Below are 22,171 nucleotides of genomic sequence, written 5' to 3' on the forward strand. Positions count from 1 at the left end.
ATTCTTTCACATTCATATACCACTGCTTGTTCAACCATTCTCCAATCCCTAATGTATTTTTAACTTCCTATTTTGTATTGTAGTTCTCTTAATATTCTTATTTCCCTTTTTGATTGTGAGTTAGCTAAAGGTGGGATACAGAACCCTTCCAGGGTTGGAAGGAAGGAAAGCCAATTAGTCCAACCTGCAAAACTTGCAGAGTACGGAGCCAGCCTCTTCAAGAAAGGTCTAGGCCCAGATGGGGCGGGGCTGAGGTAGATTACGTCACCTGTTAATGCTTCAAGATGACTCCACCTCCTGCGGGTGGAGCTTGGAGCCCACACCCCAATCCCACCTCTCCTCAGGAAGACTCCGCCCCTTGGTGATCCTGCCGCTAGGCTAGGGGTGCGCACGCAGTCTGGACTCCTTGACCGGAAGTGAGCGTTTGGATGCCTTTCGGCGTGTGAAGAACCTTGGATTTTGATCCGCAGTCGGGAGAATCCAGGTAGGAGCCCAGGATCTTCAGTCCCTCCATGCACGCAGGGTTTAAGCTTTTGTGTCTTTTCTTTTTCTTCCGCTTCTGAGGCGGAGCGAGCGCAACTGAGTTATAATGCCCCCATCATCCTTTACCGCGCCCCCTCCCCCCTCCCCCACTTCCCCAGCCCCTTTTGGTTTGTATGGACAGATGGGTGGGGATTGGAGGCGAAGGTAAGGGAAGAAGATGCGGACTGCTAGCAGCTTGAGAACCTCGGTCTCCAAGGGTTTGGGCTTGCTGGAGGAGGGGATGGTTTTGCGTCTGGAGTGATGGGAATAAAGCCGAAAGGCTTAGTCCCACTGCTTTTACGCTTGCTCATGGGTTAACGCTCACCGGTGCCCACTTGACCGCGTTGAAACGAACCCCAGGAGAGTTTGGGTGGTGTAATGAAAAAACATCCAACCTCAATTGTAGCTTCAGTTCTGCTACTCGGTCAGCAAGCATTTATTAAGCATTTACTCTGTGCCAGGTACGGTGCTGAGTGCCGGGCAAGCAAAAAGGCAAAACTCTGAATTGTCTCGGAGAAGCTCACCTTTTAATAGGGGAAATTGCACATACTCACAAGATTGAATCGGTGGAAGGAACCGTGGATGGGAAGGTTGCCCAGCAGAGGATGCGATTTGAGCCGAATCTTAAAAGGAGCCAGAGTTTGGAGGAAGTGAGATTGGATCGTAGAGTGCATGTAGAGGATTCCAGCTTAAGAAGTTGGAAGGTAATAAAGGGATATCGGTCGTGAAATGCTACAGACAGTCATAGTGTCCCCAAAGTCTTAGTATAATTTAAAGTTTAATTGTATCAATCCTGGAGCTAACAGGAAGCCACTGGGAGTTGATTAAGAGGTTGGGGGAGGGCAGGGGTCAGATTTGAGCTTTTGGGAAATCTTTGTTAGCTGTGTGGAGAGGATGGATTGGAGTAGGTGGGATACCAGTGAGAGGGTTATTGCACTAGTCCAGATGAGAGGTATTGAGGTGTTGGTGTTAATTGAAAGAAGGTGATATAGTGGACATGTGGAGATAGAAGTGACAAGATGTGGTTTGGGTTCCTTTGAGTAGTGTAATGAGTGAGATTAGAGAGTTGAGGAAACTACTAACTTGCAAACTTGGATAATTGGGAGAATTGCAGTTCTCCTCACAGTACTAGATTAAGTTGGGGCAGTAATAGGCAAATTCTTCCCTAGAGAATTTGAAGCAAAGATAATGAGTTCTGTTTGGGGTATCTTGAGTTTGAAATGGCCAAAAGTTACTTGGTGATGTGGAACTGGAGTTCAGGAGAGAGACCAGTGCTATATTCATTCAACACTTTATGACCTGGAGTAAACACAGTGTTAAACAGTGACTGATTTCAGAGAACTTGGATTCAGTTCCCAACGCAGGGGCTCATTACTTTTGGATTTTAGGCAAGCTATATAATGTTTTCTTAATTTACTTAAAGGTAAAAGGGAATGGGAATAGATGACCTTAAAGGATCCTTCAAGCACTAGATCTTTTAGTCAATATATTAAGCATTTATTATTAAGTGTCTACTATGTTAGTCAATGTGGTAAGTTCTGGGATAAAATGAAATAGTCCCCGTTCTCATGAAGCTCACAGTCTCTGAAGATAAGACAACATGTTCTAATTTAAGTACATAAGAAACACATATTAGCTAGTTAGGGAGAAAGGGGAATTGTAAGAATCAGGGAAGGCTTCATTTAGATGTTGCTATTTTTGCTTAGTCTTGAAGAAAAGAAGGATTCAGTTAGATGCAGTGGAAGATGAAGAGGGGAGTGACATGATGAGGAACAGCAAATGGTTAAATTTGACTGGTGTGACACAGAAAGTAAAATAATAAAAGAAGATCCCAGAAAGGTAGGCAGAGGGCAGATCCTCGAGGCATAATTTCTGTTTTGGACAGGTTTGATAGATCTCAGAGAATCAGAGAATTGTTTTAAATGTTTAGTCCTCCATGTTGGTCATATGATTTGAAAGTAGGAAAGATTTATGAGCAAATTTGTTAATAATGGGGGAACTCTGAGTGAGGGATAAGACCCTTCAGTCCAGAGGAAACCTACTAAAAATATCTGGTTTGGCTCTCCATTTTCCCTATGGAATTTCTCACCTCCCTGGAGGGAGGGTGTAAACCACCTGTGTTCTACTTACTTGAAGCAAGGATACTTACAGTAGGGTGCTTACTCAGTGTGATTAATGATGGTTCTCTAGTTCACCTATACTTAGTGTGATGTAATGATGTAATCAGATTGAGGTATTTAAGGGCTGAGAGGACTGAAGATGAGAGCTCAAGGCCTGTCTGGGGACACCAAGATGAGAGACTCAGACACAGAGGAGACATAGAAGACTGAAACAGAAACAGAGATCCTCCTGGTGGCTCTCCTGCCTTCATCGCTCCTCCACCTAAAACCAAGGCTCATCCAGAGATCCTCCAGAGAGCTAGTCTGGATATTACAGTTAACTATGAAAAAGTGGAAGGGACAGGTAGATTTTTGAATGGGACATTTGAAGAGTATTGTCGAGGGAGATGGGAATAAGGATGCAGGTCTGTAAGATTAGGGAATAGTGACAGCCAGGGATTCAGAATCACTGAGATAAGAGAATATAACAGGATAAGAGTATGCTAACTACAATATTGAGGAATGAGTCCAGATATTTTTATTGGCTAGAGAGAGGTCCATTGATGGAGGGAGATGATTAGGATGTTTAAATCCTTACTTCAAAGTCCAATGTTAGTTGATTGTAATGTGAGTTTATTTTTCCTTGAAACAAACTGTTTTAGACAAAACATTTCAATGCATTAATTAAAACGAAAGATAAACCTAGGATTACTATTAGCTTATGATTGAGCCCCTAGAAGACTGGACACTCTTTTTTTCTTCTTTGAATCTTTAGTTATTTTAATGCTGCCTTGCTCAAAATAGGCATCTTACCAACTGTTTGAAGAATTTAAACTGAAACTCGTGCCAATCAGTTGTATAGAATAGATCCACACAATGGATAAGTGGTCTTGGAAGACAAAATTAGTCAGCAGAATCCCTATTACATTAAAGGAAGAAAAAAAAAAGTGATATAATGAAAATATCCCTAGAAAAATCACTTTTTCTTTTCGCCTTTGAACTGCCTTTCATCACCCTAGGAATATTTCTATTCAACACGTGAGTATCTGTTACTTAGAATCATGGCATATTCTTCCCTTGGACAATTTAGAAGTTGAAACCTCTGTTAGGCTTTCTTAGACATTTCATTAGGCCTCACATAAATTACCTTCTTTCCTTTATAATAACAGTACCTTTGGCATGTTACTTTACAGAGGAAGGGAACAAGTTTATTTAGTACCTCCCATATGCTACAATTAAGTAAAAATGCTTACTTTTTCTTTTTTCTTTTTTTGAGCCCCATAACAATCCTGGGAGGTAGATTAGCCCCATCTTACAGCTGAGGAGACTGAGGGAAACAGAAGCTAAATCATATATTTAGTGAGTGTGTGAAACTGGATTTGAATTTAGTACTTAATGATTCCAGGCCCAATGATCTATCCATAGTGTCACCTAGCTAAGACAATGACCTTCTTTAAAGTAAATTGTCATATAAAAGACTGAGTGTTAAATCTGAGGCCTAGACCATGAATTCTGCCTCAGAAACTTAATACTAACTTTTGTCACCAAGAGCAAATCACTTCAGTTCTTAGAATTTCAGTTTCTTAGTCTGTAAGGCAAAAACCAATAATACTTGCATTATTTCTCTCACAGAGATAGAAAAGAAATACTATAATGTAAATAGCAAAATGTTTTGTAGATGTTAAAGGAAGTATGATTGACTGAATTTTAACTTGATATCTTTTTTGGAAAGTTTTGATAGGTACTCTTAGTTACTTGATAGAAATTTTACCAACAACTTCAGTCTCTTAATTGTATTTGAGACACATCCTAGTCTCATCAAGTACTCATTCATAAATCTGTTAGGATAGATTACTTCTATAATTGACTTATCTTATTCATTTTATTTTCATTCTTATCATTTTCCATTTTGCAATCTCAGACTTTTGTCTACGAAATCTAGGGCTCTTTTGGTGTGGGTTTATAATCCCTTATTGATGGCTAGTTTGAATTGTTGTCTCAAAAAAGAGCTTTATATTATTTTAGAAATCTGTAGATTAACATATTCGATGTAGAGATCTTTTGGGTAGGGCAGGAGGTTGTACATTGCATTATTTATTTATCATTCTTGACAGTTTTTTGGGTCTCTTTTTTCCTTCAGATTTCCTTTTGAGAAGCTCTAAAATTGTTCAGAGGGAGAAAAATTTGAGCTCAAAAATCTCAGATCTTCACTTCCATTTTCAAGGGGGAAGTAGTATTTTAAATTATATGATGCCTATAACCTTGGGATCCCCTATCCCAATAACGCCATTGATGAAGCTAGAGGAGGATTCTTTTTCTGGACATGATTTTGCCCTGAGAGGGGACAACCCTGAGACAGCTCGACAACACTTCAGGCAATTTCATTACCAGATGTCTGGGCCCCATGAGACTATGAGACAACTCAGGAAACTCTGCTTTGGGTGGCTTAGACCAGAGATTCACTCAAAGGAGCAGATATTGGAAATGCTGATGCTGGAACAGTTCCTAACCATCTTACCTGGAGAGATCCAGACCTGGGTGCGAAAGCAGTGTCCAGAAAGTGGAGAAGAAGCAGTGACCCTGGTAGAGGGCTTACAGAAAGACCCTGGGAGATTGTGGCATTGGGTAAGTAAAGGAAATTCTAATCTGTTTGGTAATGAGAGTGCTTACAAAGGATTGTTTTAGGATAGAACATTAAGGAAGAATTCTTCTTTCTAAAATGAGCTTTTAAATAAATTAAAGAAAGACCTTGAGAGAAAGCTTAGAGTTGGATTCTTGTGGTCGACTTGTAAATTGTTTTTACTTGTTAGATTAGGTTAGGTTAGGTGGGAAGAGTGGTGGTACCTTTCAAGGTATTATGGAAATTCAGTATTGGGAGGAGTGGAAGAGTGTGTTCTGTTTTGAAACATCTGATAGACAGTTGGAGATGTTTTACTAGGGCTTGAGTGAAAGACTGGGGTTGGAGTCTTATAGAGTCTTATTTTATAAATTGTTTTGCTGGTTATGTTACTACTTTCTTCATTTTGTTATTTAGTTATTTTTTCAGTCGTGTCTTACTTTTTGTGGACTTCTTGATAGAAATACTGGAGTAGTTTGCCAATTCCTTCTCCAGCTCACTTACAGATGAGGAAGCTGAGGCAAACAAAGTTAAGTGAGTTGGCTGAGATCCTATGGTTAATAAGTATCTCAGGCTAGATTTGAACTCAATCTTCCTGTCTCTAAGCCTGGTGCTTTAGCCACTGTGCCATCTAGTTGACCCTTTTTTCTTTTAACTCCTTACTTCAAAGTTTAAAGTCCTTCTAGGTTTCTTTGTGTTCTTTATATTTATTGTTATGATACAATAATATTCCATTATAGTCATATACCACAATTTATTCAAACATCCCCTACTTGTTATACACGGATTTTGTTTCTGACTTTTTGCTGTTACAAATAGTGATTCTATGAATATTTTTTTGTATTTGTATTTCCTCTTATGGAATAAACTGAATAGTGGGATAATTTTTCTTGATTCCAAAACTATTTTCCAAAATTGTTGGACTACTTCAATTAATTACTTTAATTAATTTAATTACTTTAATTAATCAGCAATTAATTAGACATTCCCTTCTATGGGAAAACACTAGTGACTTGATTTTGTTTTTTGTTTTTTCATTCTTTGCTGAGGTAGCTTACTAAAAGTTTTTTTTTTTTTTTAATCTAAACATTTTCTATTAGTTCCCCACCTATCTATATGATTATTTAGTCACTCCTAAGAACTTAAATTCAGGACATTTAATTTGATTCCTTTGTTTTCCTACAACCCCACTAAAATTGGATTTTATCATCTTTTATTGTCTGTCCATTTTGCAAGATGACACCATGGAATTTTAATTAAAAAATTAAAGATAGTCCTTAAAAAATAGCAGTTTTGAGCACATTTTTATATAAATCCAAAGAATTTTGAGTAGAATTTCTTCTTGTAATCTGATTTAGAAATGTCTATCCCCATTCCCAATCCTTAACCCCAGTGTTAGCTCATCTCACATCTAATCATGAGGATCATGGGGGATTGGGCTTGGGTGATTCATAGATCAAAGTCCAAGTGCTTGGACAGGAAGTTCTTTCAGAGGAAATGGAATCATCAGGTGTCTCTGTGGAGCCTCATGCTAAGGCAATGCTTCAGAAGGAAGGCGCACAGAATTCACTCTCAGCACAGGAGGAGCATCTGAACCACAGCATCAAAGAAGAGTCTGAAAACTCACTGGAGTTTGGTGAGGAGCAATTGCTTCCTTATGAGAAAAGGCTTGGTGGGGGAGTATGGGGGATTTGGACAATGGGTCCATGATAGTGGTTAATGAGTTGAAAATTAACTTAAGTGATTTCAGTCGTTGAATAGTAAGTGAGCACAGAAGGAATTGCTCTCACTGTCCTTCTGGGGTTAGGGAGCAATAGTATAACAAGGTAATTTTTGACTAGCCACTTTAGTTTGGGGATTTTCATAATGTTTTGCCAGTAGCCTGAAATGGCTTGAGTTTGACAAACTCCTTTTGCTTCAGTTGTACCAATAAGGCCAGAGAAAAGATAGTGATGGAGAGGGAAAGTTAATGTCCTTTAAGGGGACTTTTTTTTTTTTTTTTTTTTTTTTTGAGGTGAGAGATAAGAATGTCTGATTAGAAATAGATGGAGGAATAGACATCAGATCTGTTTTTCTAGTTGTTTCTCAGAATTCCCTGATATAAGGTGGTATAGTTTTGTGTGTTTGAGTGTAACTCTAGTAAGGTGAAAGCTGGAACAAATCCAGTGTTTTAACAGCTCATATCTCTTGCCCTAGGTTTGCCAATTTCCCAGTTTTCTACTTTTCCTGAAGGAAGGCATACTAGAGACAAGAATGAGACAGCTTCACTTCATTTATCTAGTTCTCAGGTGAGTGCTGGTTTGCTTCTCATTGGACCAGGCTTTGACAATTTAAACTTGACTCTTAATTTAATCATCTTGTTTTGTTCTAGGCACTGATTTAGGTATTTGGAATATAAAGATACACAAAAAAGTAGTTAATCAACAAGCATTTATTAAGAACTTATATGTGCCAGGCACTATGCTAAGCTAGATAGGAATTCACATAGAAATAAAAAATAGTTCCTACTGTCAGGGAGTTTACAATTTGCTGGGGGATAGTGGGGGCAGGTTGGAGAAAGTGGGAAGAGGCATGATATAAGGTTTCAGAGACCCCAACAATTCTCTGGTCCACAAAGTGTAGTCCAGAGAATTGTTGGGGTCTCTGAAACCCTTTCAGAGGGTCTACAATTTTTTTTCTTTAATTATTTATTTATTATAATAACTTTTTATTGACAGAACCCATGCCAGGGTAGTTTTTTACAATATTATCCCTTGCACTCACTTTTCCGATTTTTCCCCTCCTTCCACTCCCTCCCCCAGATGGCAAGCAGTCCTATACATGTTAAATATATCACAGTATATCCTAGGTACAATAGAACAGTTCTCTTATTGCACAGGAAGAATTGGATTCAGAAGGTAAAAATAACCTGGGAAGAAAAACAAAAATGCAAACAGTTTACATTCATTTCCCAATGTTCTTTCTTTGGGTGTAGCTGCTTCTGTCCATCACTGATCAATTGAAACTGAATTAGGTCTCTTTGTCAAAGAAATCCACTTCCATCAGAATACATCTTCATACAGTGTCGTTGTTGAAGTATATAATGATCTCCTGGTTCTGCTTATTTCACTTAGGATCAGTTCATGTAAATCTCTCCAATCCTCTCTGTATTCATCCTGCTGGTCATTTCTTACAGAACAATAATATTCCATAACATTCATATACCACAATTTACTCAACCATTCTCCAGTTGATGAGCATCCATTCATTTTCCAGTTTGTAGCCACTACAAACAGGGCTGCCACAAACATTTTGGCACATACAGGTCCCTTTCCCTTCTTTAGTATCTCTTTAGGGTATAAGCCCAGTAGAAACACTGCTGAATCAAAGGGTATGGAAATTATTTTCTAATACAAATGAGTATGATATTAGGGAAAGGAGCTACGAAGGCATTATATAAGAAAGTTTAAGTATTAAAAGATCTTAAGTGTTGTGTTGTGTGTGTCCCCTCTGAAAGAATTCAGGCTTAGACTGTTTCCAGCCCAGCAAAAGTATTTTAATAAGATTTACACACTTAGTTGGCAGGCCAAGCTCTCTGAAGGAGTCAGCAATCCAGTTAAAGCAAGACAAGGATTTTTATCGAATAAATATTGCTCAATTCTTCACAAGATAAGTAAAAATTTGAGATTATGGAAAGAAGGAGGAACTGCCCAGGTGCCATGTTGGGGAAAGATCTATTGAGGTTTGTGGTCCAGTGTCCTGTTTGCATCCTGTGGAGATACTTTCTCATTAGCTGATTTCTGTGTTATGTTTTGTGGTAACCATCACATGGTAATCTAGTGATGTAATTACAAAATGTGTTGATATGTTTGTTGTTCTAATAAGATTCATGATTAATGATTTCTGTGAAGCTTGGGGTTGGGGGCAACAGAATCCCATCATTACAAGTAGTTGCTAATAAATATGGCACTTGAGTATATTCTTAACACAGTAAATACACTTCAAAAAAGTCATGTTTAATGTAAATTGATCATGAATATAATTTTTAATTTTAATAGAGTCTGCTCCAGCCTTTTATCTTTACTTATGTATATCTCTGTGTATTTCCCTCCATCCTATTCCTTGCTCCCCACCCCATTTATACTTTTCTGTCTTCTTTCATCCTGTCCCTCCTCACTGGTGTTTTGCTTCTGATTGACCTCCCTTAATGTTCCCTCCCTTCTGTCAGTGTCCTTCCACTTTTTTCTTTCCCCTTTTCCTTTCTACTTTCTAAACCCAACTGTATGTTGTTCTCCTTTTAAGCCAAATCTGATGAGTAAAATTCAAACAATTCTTACCATTGTCCCTTTTCCCCCCTCTATTGTAATAGGCCTTTTGTACCTGATGGGATGTAATTTACTCTATTCTCTTTCCCCCCTTTTTAAGCGAGGTGGAAATTCAAATAGAAGTAGAAAGTAGTTCCTGTTATCAGGGAGTTTATAATCTGATGGGGGAATATAACACATAAAAGACAACTGATGGTGGGAGCAGGTTGGAGAAAGTAGGGAGAGGCATGATAGAGGAGATCCTCTGAGATGAGTCAACAGTATAGCTTAGAGAGGGATGAAGATAATCCTTGGTCTATAGACCAAGATTACAACTTGGTCTAATCCTCCTTCCTGAATTGCTTTCATGGAAATTACTTAGTAATACAAATGAACATGCTATTAAATAAACTTTTCCCCCATTCCTTAATTTTAAAAAATATTACACCAATGATGATTATACCCACACCCTATGTCTATGCATACCTCTTGTGACTGTGCAAAAGAGATACAGTATTCAAGAGCTACAAATACCATCTTCCTGTGTAGGAAGGGAAATAGTTTTAGCTTTTTTTTTTTTTTTTTTTTTTTAAATAATAGCTTTTTATTTTCAAAATATATGCAAAGATAGTTTTCAACATTCACCCTTGCAAAACCTTGTGTTTAAAATTTTTCCCTCCCTTTCCCCCATTCTTCCCCTAGGCAGCAAGTAATCCAATATATGTTAAACATGTACAATTCTATACATATTTTCACATTTATCATGCTGCACAAGAAAAATCAAATCAAAAGAAAAAAAAGTTAGAAAGAAAACAAAAAGCAAGTAAACAACAATAAAAAGGTGGAAATACTACTGTGATCCACATTCGGTCTCTATAGTTCTCTTTCTGGACACAGATGGCTCTCTCCATCTCTAATAGGTCTTTTAGAATTAGCCTGAATCAACTCATTGTCCACCAGAATGAATCTTATTTTTTCTGTGTACAATGTTCTATTTAACTTCACTTAAATGTTCATGTAAGTCTCTCCAGGCCTTTCTGAAATCATTCCCTGATTGTTTCTTATAGAACAATAATATTCCATAACATTCATATACCATAACTTATTCAACCATTCCCCAACTGATGGACAATTACTCAATTTCCAGTTCCTTGCCACTCCTTTCCCCCTTTTTTTATAATCTCTTTGGGATATAGACCCAGTAGAAACAGTGCTGGATCAAAGAGTATCTATAGTTTGATAGCTGTGATGACCATGTATTTTAAAATCAGCCGGAGTCAGGAATTCAGGTTAAGGGAAAATCTTCAGTCTTTATTTTCAGTAGAGGTGAAGAAGGATCGGAGGTGAAGGGGGATCGGAGGTGAAAGGGAATTAGCAATGTGAGCAGCTGCAACAGGAAGCCAGCCAACCTTCTCTCCTGGCCTCTCTTCCTTCCCTCTGCCTCCACCCACCAAAATCGTCATTTCCTATATAACACATCAGGACTTGCACAAAGAGTGGGTGGGGGCCATTCTTTCTCCAAGCATATATATTAATAGAGTATGATCCAATTACTATTCAGCCTCACATGCTTGGGACCTCAGTGCTTCAACTCAAGCCTCAGCCCATTACAGATAGCCCTTTGGGCATATTGCTCATCACAGTGTTTCAGTGCACAACTCTACCAATATTATATTATTGTCCCAGTGGAAATAGTTTAACTTCATTGAATGATGTTTTTCTTTTTTTTTTCTTTTCTTTTTACCTTTTCTGTTTATGCTTCTCTTGAGTCTTGTATTTGAAGATTTAATTTTGTGTTCATCTCTGTTCTTTTCATCAGGAAAATTTGAAAGTTCCCTGTTTCATTGAATATTCATCTTTTCCCCAGAATGATTACGTTCAGTTTTGCTGCGTAGTTGATTCTTGATTGTATTCTGGCTTCTAGTATGATATGTAAACCCTCTGACCCTTTAATATAGAAGCTGCTGTGTCTTGTGTACACTGACTGTCACTTCTTGAGATTTGAATTGTTTTCTTTCTGGATGTTTTCTTCTTGATCTGATATTTTTGAAATTTGACTATAATATGAATTTTTCATTTTGGGATCTTTTTCAAGAGATGACTAGTAGATTCTTTCAATGACTATTTTACCCTCTTATTCTAGGATGTCTGGGCAATTTTCCTTGATAATTTTTTGAAAGATGCTGTCCAGGCTCCTTTTTTTTTTTTTTTTGATCATGGCTTTCAGTAACTCTTCCATCTTAACTTATCGCTCCTAGATCTGTTTTTCAGGTCAGTTATTTTACATTTTCTTTTTTTTTTAGTTCGACCAATTCTTGATGTCTCAAGAAGTCATTAGCTTCTACTTGCCCAGATCTAATTTTTAGATTATTTTTCTTCAGTTAGCTCTTGTTACCTCCTTTTTCATTTGGCCAATTCTATTTTTTAAAGAGTTTTCTTCAGTGGACTCTTCCTCTTCCTGTCCCTCAGTTTGACCAATTATACTTTGCAAGGAATTGTTTTCTTCACTTAATTTTTATCCTTTCTTTTCCCAGTTGTTGATTGTCTCTTACATAACTTTTCTTTCCCCAATTTTTTTCTACCTCTCTTACTTGGTTTTCAAAATCTTGTTGAGCTCTTCCAACAAGGCTTTTTGGGTTTGAGATCAATTCATATCTCCCTTTAAGGCTTTGCATGTAGGAATCTTAACATTATTATCCTCTTCTGACTTTGTGTTTTGGTTTTCCCTGTCAGCACAGTAGTTTTCTATAGTCAGACTCCTTTTTTGTTTTTTCCTTCAGTTTTTAGCCTATTTTAAGACTTTTAAAGTTGAGCTCTGCTCTTAGGGCGAGAGTGTATCATCCGAAGCTTCTTGTGTTGGAGGCCATGGGCCTGATCACTGGTGTTTTGCTCAGTATCCTCAGGTGATGGAGGTTTACTCATTTGGCTGGGGTGGCCTGGCATAGTCAGACCCATTGTACTGGGAGTGGAAAGCTGGCAGTTTGCCTGTTGCATTGGGATGGAGGCCTTAGAGCTGGCCTGATATGCCACTGGCCTGCTGAATAGGGACTAACTGGCCTCAGTTGCTGATTGGCTAACTTGCCTAGATGTCATCTTTGCTGTGTTGTGTTCCCTTTTTACCCAAGTGAAACAGAGCTTTCCTGAAGTCCTTCTAAGTTATTTTAAAGTGGAAAATTGTTTCAGTCTCCTTTTTTTTTCCCCCCAAGCTTCTGTCTCTAGAATCAATTTAGTGGCTTGATTTAATGTTCTTTCTGAGGAAAACTGGGGAGAACTGGGAACAACCTTGACTTTTTCTGTGCTATCTATCTTGGCTTTACCTTCCAATAATACTTTTTAAAGTGTTATTTTCTTCATTTTTTTGTGTACCTCTTTTACTAAGTTGTTTTTTTCTTTTCATAATTTTTTTTTTTCATCCATTCAGAATTTTTTCTGTTTGTTTGATCTTATTTTCCTCCTTTGATGTTCTCCTTTTAGCCTGATTTCAGTAATTGTCTTTTTTAGGTTTGTGTTGAGCTCCTGTAGTTTTCCCTTCCTTTGGCATGTTTTAGTCTTGTTGTTTCTATGACTTCCCATCTTATTTTTGATTTGTGACTCATAGAGTTGGCGCCTATCCAAGATCAGTGTGCAGTTAGACTTTTCTGGGACTCAGGTTTTATGTCTTGGTTGTGTTATCTATATTTACCCATCTTTGGTTCATCTTGTCTTTGAATCTTCATCCTCAGAATTAGGACACTATCCCTTAAGACTCAGCTGCTGCTAGTTTTTCTCAGAGGACTTCTGTTCTGGGCTGCACAAGCTTGCTGATGTGACACATGTAGGCGTGTTTCAAGGTTGGTGTCTATCTTAGTTACTCTCTCTGGTTTCCATCATCTTTTCTGCTTGTCCTCAGATTAAAAGCCTAGTTCTCTTGTTTTGAGGCTTTAAGGCCCCTGTTGGCTTTTTTTGACTCAACTTCAACCAGGACTCTGCAGTTCCACTGGAATGTCATCATTGCTATGTTTGCCGGATTTGACTATGTAGCAGTGGTTGAAATTCCTCGGTTCTGCTTGCACTTCATCTCTGATCTCCACATCCTTTCTGAGCTTGTCCCATCTTAGGGATTAGAGAATCCTGTCAAGTTGTTGCTTGCTACTTTTTTTGTGCCTTTAAGGTCCCACTGTTGTTTTGTTGTTGATACTTCAAATACAAATGCTACTTCAGTGTCACACTGGAATAATGTCTCATTGGCTGTGTTTTTCCAGCATTTGATTTATTAAATTGTTAAATTTCTCCCTCCTACTTTTGCACTTCATTCTATCTCCTAACTTTGAGGATTTTCCTCAGTCTTAGGCCTGGGGTGGACCTGGTCTGAGTTCTGCTATACTCTTTTGGTTGATTTTTTTTTTTTTTTTTTTTTTTTTGTGGCTTACAAGGTCCCCACCCTGGGGTTTTCTTATGTTCTTGTTTCTTCAGAATACAAAGACTTGCAAGTTAAGTTAAACTTTTTTGGCTCATTTGTGGTTGCGATGGGATACTGAGTTTGTTTATTTGAATTAGTAGGCTCCGTTCCTTTTTCCTGCAGGCTTTTGGTTCATTTTTTTTTCTGCAGTTTTGGAGTGTAAAAAGTAACTTACTGGTTTATTGTTATATAGTCTGGTATGAATTTTTGAAGTATATATGAAGTAGGTGGTCAACCTTAGTTTAGACAGCTATCAAATGAAAAGTCTCAATGGCTTTTTCTTAGTCCACATTGTGCATGATCCCTTTTTAGATTTTGACACTGAATTATCCTTTTCTTCTGGATTTTCTCTCCTTTGTACTCTGAGACACATTTCTTCATTTCTTGTTCTATTTTTCTGCAAAATTTTTTCTGTCTCCTGGATCATAATTCTGTTTTTGTACACTAACTATGAATATCTACTGCATTTCTGTGCTGTTCTCTCTTTTGGTTATCATTTTGGTTATTTTATCAGCATCTATGAGTTTTGTCAGATCAGTTAATGCCATGCAGTATCTATATATCTATAACTATATATAGATAGATATATAGATATATATAACATATATCTATATCTATATAATGTCTATATTCACCGTTCTAATGTGAGATTAGTCATATCATTAACTGCCTGTTGAACTTCTCCAGTGTTCTATAAACATCCCGAACTAATGTCATAAATGGCACTCATTTTATTTCTTCCAAAACCTATCACTTATTTAAACCTTTTTGTGTTGAGGTTACCACCATTCTTGGAACTAACCAACTTAACAACTATGGAGTCATTTGTAAATTTACTTTCTCTGTTCATCCCATCTATATTGATTCACATGCTAGATTTTAATGTAAATTCTTTGTTTTGGACAAAGACGAAACAAAAAGTGTTTTGTATCCCTAACTAGATCAAGAAGATGAACTCAAATTCCATCTCAGACAATTACTAGATGTATGACTCTGTACAAGACTTAACCTCTGTTTATCTCAGTTTCCTCATTTTCAAAATGGGATAATAATAGCACCTACCTCCCAGGGTTATTGTGAGGATAATTTTAGAGTGCTTAACACATAGCAATTTTATTATTATAATAGTATTATTGTAATCATTATACATTGATTAAATTCAAAATCTTTAAAACTTGTAAACTGCAAAAATGCAGATAAATTCTACCTATGGATCACAATATATATGGGACAAAACATATATGGAAATAATAATATATAATGGAAATAAAACATATGGAAACAACATATATGGAAAAATTATTTTACTATGATTATTTTATATGATGTGTTTTTATTACGTTGGAGAAAACATTTCAACTAAAACATTTACTAAGTTCCTGAGTGGCAGTGTGGCATAATAGAAAAATGCATTCAATTTAGAGTAAAAGGATCACGGTTCAAAATTCTAATTTTTTTATTTATTATTTTTATGACTAAGGTCAAGTCATCTTTCTTGGCCTTCACTCATTCAAGAGTTCTTAAATGTTTTGTGCCATGGACTCTGGCAGTGTGGTGAAGCCTTTGGACTTTTTCTCAGAATGCACTACAAACAAACAAACAAATACACATACATGCATAATGTATATGTGTATGTGTATATATACACACATATGTTCATGCATACATTTAGAATTACAGAAGTAATGAATCATATTGAGTTAGTTATAAAATACATTTTTTAAAAAGTTTATCGACCTAGGTTAAGAACCTCTCAAGTGGATATTCTCTGAGATCCCTTTCCTTTTTCCTGCTTTAAATTTTATGGTCCAGCATATAGAAGTGCTAAGTTCTGGTGAAGATAAAAGATTTAGGTAAGATATAAATTTCCCTTAAGAAATATATTTCATTGACACATATTAGGACTTTTTTTTTTAAATTTTTTTTACGTAATACATCTGATGAGATAGATAAATTTCATAGTGGGACTTAAGTTTTCAGAAATAGAATTAACATAAAGGGAAGTATTCCAGCAGTTTATTGAAAAATTAATAACTCCACTTATGCTTCAGTACTTAAATAAGTACTTGTGATTTCTTTGAAGTGGATGCTCACTCCATATATGCAGGTTATAATTATGTGCTTTAGTCAAAAACTTCCTGACCATGTAGCTCATTTGGAGAAATCTTCAAATTCATTCTTGAGATGGAGTATAACAGTATATAATCAATTGATACTTGAAACCTTCCCAGAAATCAGCCCAAGTTGATTAAGCCTGCAAAGAGGTCCACAGGTATAGCTTTCAAAGATCAACAAAGTCATCAACAATGTCATTCAAGTGTGCTTTTGATGAAAATGACTTTCAATTGTAATATAAGAAACATCCCACAAGATGGAGCTATTTCCACATTTGTCTTCAAAAGCAGACTTCCAGAACAAGGTATTGAATATTTCTGCATTTGAAGGTGAAAAAGAGACAATCTTGTCCCAATTTCGTTTCTAAATTTCTTTTTAAAGAGATTATATTGAAACATATTTAGTTATCTGCTACTTTTTTCTAGAGTTTGGTCTCACATTTTATGTTTTTGTTCCCCAATACATTCCAATCTCCTAATATTCTATGTTCCTGAATTTTCCTGCAATCAGTAAATGAGACGCTATAAGAAACTTGAATAGTATATTCTTTCATCAAATACTTATAGAGCGGAAAGGAGGGGACCAAGTGATAATATATAGTTTTCTTGAAGTGAAAAGTGATGTGACATCAATACAATCTGCCACTTTCCATTCTCAGCCCTGTGAGGGGAAGCTAGTGGTGTGAAATACTAAAGGACAAAGGAAGAGGTGAGTCCTCTTCATTTATACCACTGACAGATTTACAGTATCTTAGAGTTGCCACTCACTCTTTTGATATGCCCATGTAATGTGTTCAATTAAATATATTTGTCACTTTACCTAAGTAGGCTACTCTGCAATTTTTATGTAATGTGAATTTCTCCAGAGACATGGGGAAGCAAAGGAAGAAGAGAGGCAGGAAGGTGAATGCATATATATAATTTCTTCCAAAATAACCGTTTTAAGGATAGTCAATATAATGAGCCAAACTCATTTTAGAGGTTCTCAGAGTAGTCAGTCTTGAATAAGGAGGATCAAACGTTTGTTAAATGTTGGAGTTTAAGGGACTTAGATTTGGTTCAGTATACTTTGCGGTATGCCACATTGCCTTCAGTCAGATTCACATTGTCTTCGAGTTCAATAGTGGCTGGAATCTTTTGACAAACCCTCACACTTTTTGCCATCCAGGAGCATAAATTATTTGAACTTGGAAGTAGAAGTAGGAGAAAGGCAGATAAGTAAACTCAGAAATATTTTGTATGGAGTACATGTGGCTTTCATCTCCCCATTGAAAAGATTGTCTCTTTCCAAGATAATGTCAATTCTGTTTTCAAATGTTAAGTTCTTGCTCTTTAACATAGGGATAGTGAAGGCATTATAGACTTTTAGAGAGAGTCAGAAAGAATATAGTAGAGAAGCAGTAGGTTTTCCAGGAGTTCACTATCTACAGAGGAAAATAAAGTCCTAAATAGTTGCAGTTTTTAAAAAATTTGAAAAGTAAACTCCAAATTTTCTAGTAGGAGCCAATCATAAATAGATACATTTTCCTCATTGTTTTAGGTATTAAATCAGAGGCAAGTTTTGTGTATTTTCATTTGGGTCGTGTAATAAAAACATGCTCTACCTAGAGTTAAAAAGACTCAGTTTGATTGTGATTGTGAGTAAAAAGCACACACAGTGTTGAGGAGAACATTTTTGAAATATTAAGGCAATATAAAAATATGAGCTACTCTTTAGAAACTACTTTTTCCCCCTTTCATACATGTTTATTTGTAGGTGCAGTGGCAGTGTCTGAATCAGACTCAGAAAGAGCTTTACTGGGATGCTATGCTGGAGGATTATGGGAAGGTGGTTTCACTAGGTAAGGATTTGAACAGCACAGTTCTGAGGTGGGATTGTCCCAGTTGGGACAAATGTGACTTGCTGTAAAGTGAGCCAAGTAGAGAGGAGTAAGAAACACTACCCTCTTAGAAATATTACACCCTCAAGGGAGGGGACGTGAAGCTCAGCCATCTGGAAAGTTATGGCAGAGCCTAGGCACTGAGTGGCAGACAGAAGCAGTAAATAATTACTAAGATAATGTTAACTATTTCATAGCCTTCTTAGTTGTTTCTAAATCTGCTTAATTTCCATTGGTCCTATTTCTTACACAAGGTAACCAGACAGAATAAGACTGTCTCCCCCTACACATAAAAATCCTTCAAATATTTGAAGACATTCATTGTTTCTCTCTTACTCCACCCAAAATCATCTCTGTCCTTCCTTGCCTCAGGAATTCCCATTTCTAAACCAAACCCAATTAATCTGGTAGATGGAAGGGAAGAGCTTGATGGATCACATTCCTGTTCAAGTGAAGAGATGGCAAAAAGCATTTGCATAGGTGAGTGAAGCCTCATACTTTTCCTAATCATTACTTTCATTAAACTTAAGAGAACTATTTTTTTTTTGTTTGTTTTTCTTATTTGGCTTTTTAGATAACAGTCTGCTTTGTGATTGTGCTTTTTTATCCCTAACTTAACTAACTTTTTTAACCCTAACTTAAAAAGCTGGGGAAATCCCTACCTCCAGACTCAGAAACTACTATTGCATGTGAGTTATTCTTTGTGTGTTTTAAAATACCAGAAGGCATACAATACTTTTTTTTTTTTTTTTTTTTTTTGCTATCATATGCAATAATGTTCTGGTGTTTTTATTTTATTATTCTAAGAGGAACAATACAGGGTCTAACTATCTAATAAAAACAGGTAAAATTCCATTATAGTGGTATCTATTATGACTATTTTTTTTTTTTTTTACTTGACATAACAATTCATAGTAACTATTCTAAAGAAATTGAACTGAGAAGTAGCTGGATTTTTGGTTTTGTGGAGAGACTATTAGACTTTGGTCAGGAGACTAGTTTTTAATTTACTAATAAAGTATTTTGTAGATATATAATTCTAGACAATCACTTAACCATTCTGAGCTTTGTTTTCTTTCTCTTAAAATGGGAGTAAAACTTTTTGTGTCATTTACTTTAGGATTATAAGTTAAGTGCTTTGTAAACTATAGTGCAGCATTTGTGTCAACAAGCAATTTGCTTTTAACTCTCTTCACTCCTTTTCATTTATCTCAAATATTCTAGTTGTCTAAAATTTTTCATAAACTTCTGAAGTACTTAGCAAAAGAAAGTATACATGGAAATTTAGGATCCTGAAAGGTGTAAGAGTTTGGGTTTGGGGTGGTGAGGTCATGGTGGTGGTGGTGGTCTCTCTGTGTGTGTGTGTGTGTGTGTGTGTGTGTGTGTGTGTGTGTGTGATATGTCTTTTTCATGGATACAAAACATTTTCACCCATTTTCCATTCCACTTTGCACCAAGAGGTATTATCTCTGAAATTTCTCCAGATTATGAATGTGATTTCTAGCAAATTAGTTATAAAATTCTGTTAGCAATTCTAAGAATTTAAGGAGATTTTGCTTGCTCTGTGATGATTATTATTAGAGAAATGCTTCTTATTAGCAAAATGAATTTTAAGAAAAATTGATCATTATTTTGACTGATTTTAAGCAATATGACTTAGTCATTTTTCAGATATTTTTTCAAGTCTAATTTTCTATGAACCTGTGTGCCTTTTTAAGGGGGAAAAATGAGAACAAAATGTACTTAGGACCACTTCCATTTAATATAGAAGCATAAAATAATACAAAGAATAAAATATTGGGATACATGCCATCATAATGAAATAATAGAATAATTAGCATGACAAATTAAGTATCAAAATCCAGCTTCAGATGGAAATATCTACCTGGACTTACTTTATGTATGCGACATACATACTTCACACCAATATGGTCTGAACATAGGCCATATTTTCCCTCTAAAATCTGGCTGGTATTAAACTTGCATGTTGCCTATTTTTATTATTTACCTATTTTCATACTATTTTTTGCCTATTATATTTTTATTCAATATTTCTTTTCATGTTTTCAGAATATTATATATTGATTTATCCTTGAATACTAATCTAGAAAAGTTTCCTTTGAATCTAATTGAGCTTGATGGCTCAGCTTCTTTTGAAAACTCAATTAGTACATATTTATTACCATAGTAAACACATTGGTAAATTTAATAGTCATTCCACAGAACTAATATTTGGGGAATAATCATATATACATGTCTTTACTTCCTTGCTTTCCTACTTAGTACTGAATCCACATAGGACGTTCCTCATGATAGCCCTAACACGACTTAGAAAATCAGGCTTATTAGGTTTATTGAATGATTCATGTTGTTATGTTCCTTCTTTAAGGAGACAGGAGGGAGAATGACAAAGAGAATCTTCACTTGAAAAATGCAAGGAGCCAGGAATCTCAGAAGATTTCTTTCTGGCAAGCTTCAGAAAAGGTATCTTCACAGGCCTCCCTGAATGAATTCATTGAAGAAGAACTAAGAAGCTCTGGAGTAAGAAAAGATTTGACTATCCAGGAGAACCCTCAGGATAGAGTAAGGGCAGGGAAAAGCCTTCCTCTGGAAAAGAATTTAGGGAAATCTCTAGGTCAGCATTTTTCTAGTCCAGTGGAACAAGATTCCCCATGGAGGGAGGAGAAGAAAGAAGTCTGCCAGAAAGGTCAGTTACGAACCCTTGCTGGACAGAAGTATAATGTTACAGATAGATGCATAGACTGCGGAAAAAGTTTTGCTCGGGAATCTCAACTTGTCATCCACCGAAGAATTCACACTGGAGAGAGACGCTATCAGTGTTCTACCTGTGGAAAAAGTTTTAGTCGGAGCTCAGACCTTAGGAAACATCAAAGAATCCACACAGGGGAGAAACCTTATAAATGTGATTATTGTGGCAAAGGCTTTAGTGATTTCTCTGGATTACGCCATCATCGAAGAACTCATACAGGAGAAAAACCATACAAATGTTCTATCTGTGGGAAAAGTTTTATTCAGAGGTCTAACTTTAAGAGACATCAGAGAGTTCACACAGGAGAGAAACCTTTTAAATGTTCTTGTTGTGGGAAATGCTTCAGTTGGAGCTCAAGTCTTGATAAACATCAAAGATCCCACACAGGAGAAAAATCTTTTAAATAATCTAAGAGAGACTAGGTATCAGTACAAAAATCCCATTTCTAGGTGATTAAGAAAATTCCTTACTTCAGAAAAATACATTAGAAGCAATTATACCTATTAATGAATATTTTTATTCTTAAAAATCATTTCCTTCTTATTGGATTAAAGGGGAGGGGTTAGAGTCTATCTAAACATAGATAATGTGGCTTAAGATTGGGTATTGGGCTTTCCCTAGATTGCATTTTCTATAATGGGAACAAGACTATGAGTCTCATCCCCCAACTCATCTTCTTGTGTTGCTTCTTGCGTTCATATGAATTTCACAAGTCATAGTTAACCAAAATCATTTTACTTAGGTTTAACTAATCCTTATATCCTCATTCTCATCCCCCTCTGAGATATCAGAAATGGTAATGGCACCAAGAAGGCCATCTTCAGGTTCATAGGTGGATCTGTGGACTATCATATGAATGTGATAGTGGTGAAAGGATGTCTAGGTGTTCCATTTTGTCAAGGCAAAGGTAGGAAAAGCTGAAGAAATGCAGGTTTTAGCAGTTTCCTGTATTTATGTGGGAATGGATCTTTCAAAATTAAGAAAAAAAATTTCATGGATGAAAAATGAAAGGATGAAGTAAGGAATGAGGCATCAGATAATGGGGAGAGGAGAGAGTTAGCAAAACAGAATTTATAGAACATTTGAAATGCTCTTTATATAGAATTTTTTGTAGGGAAGTAGGTAAATTTTTTTCTGTATCCTACTTTAAGTAGTAAATCCATAAAGAAAACTTTTCCTTTCTAGGTTTCTAGGTTGGTTTTCCTCTCCAAACAGTTTTTTTTTTCCTTTTAAGTTCCAATTTAATTATGAGCATAGGAATCAAATTTTCATATATGCCCTTGTATCCTCTGTAATACCAAAGACAGTGCTTGCTCAATAAACACTCATTGTTGATCTTTTTTGGTTCCCTATTTGGTTGTTTCATTGCTAATCTCAGAATTTAGTGGCGATACAGTCAAACTAAATTGTATTGATGTTATGTTCTCCCTTCTGTCTGTTCCCTTCCC

At 36.3% G+C, this 22,171-nt stretch overlaps 1 protein-coding gene across 3 annotated transcripts; it reads left to right on the forward strand.

Moving 5' to 3' along the window:
* The first annotated feature begins 346 nt into the window (after positions 1-346).
* On the forward strand, positions 347-22,063 carry ZNF18 (zinc finger protein 18). Of its 3 annotated transcripts, none has more exons than XM_012550068.2 (8): positions 347-484; positions 984-1,226; positions 4,762-5,246; positions 6,694-6,874; positions 7,435-7,526; positions 17,830-17,914; positions 18,326-18,433; positions 20,343-22,063. In XM_012550068.2, the coding sequence occupies exons 3-8, from the start codon at positions 4,869-4,871 to the stop codon at positions 21,128-21,130; spliced, it is 1,632 nt and encodes a 543-aa protein (XP_012405522.1). In that variant the 5' UTR covers positions 347-484; positions 984-1,226; positions 4,762-4,868; the 3' UTR covers positions 21,131-22,063. The 3 variants fall into 3 exon arrangements, with proteins under 3 accessions (XP_012405522.1, XP_031821392.1, XP_012405523.1); XM_031965532.1 differs by having other exon boundaries at positions 6,718-6,874; XM_012550069.3 differs by lacking the exon at positions 984-1,226.
* Positions 22,064-22,171: the final 108 nt, after the last annotated feature.

This window comes from Sarcophilus harrisii, chromosome 4 (assembly GCF_902635505.1).
Source record: "Sarcophilus harrisii chromosome 4, mSarHar1.11, whole genome shotgun sequence".
Lineage (NCBI taxonomy): Eukaryota > Metazoa > Chordata > Mammalia > Dasyuromorphia > Dasyuridae > Sarcophilus > Sarcophilus harrisii.

Coding starts and splice junctions, on each gene's coding strand:
- ZNF18 (XM_012550068.2), top strand. CDS start 4,869: ATGATGCCTATAACCTTGGGATCCCCTATCCCAATAACGCCATTGATG. Junction 7,527..17,829: donor TTCATTTATCTAGTTCTCAG/GTGAGTGCTGGT, acceptor GTTTATTTGTAG/GTGCAGTGGCAGTGTCTGAA. Junction 17,915..18,325: donor TGGGAAGGTGGTTTCACTAG/GTAAGGATTTGA, acceptor TCCTTGCCTCAG/GAATTCCCATTTCTAAACCA.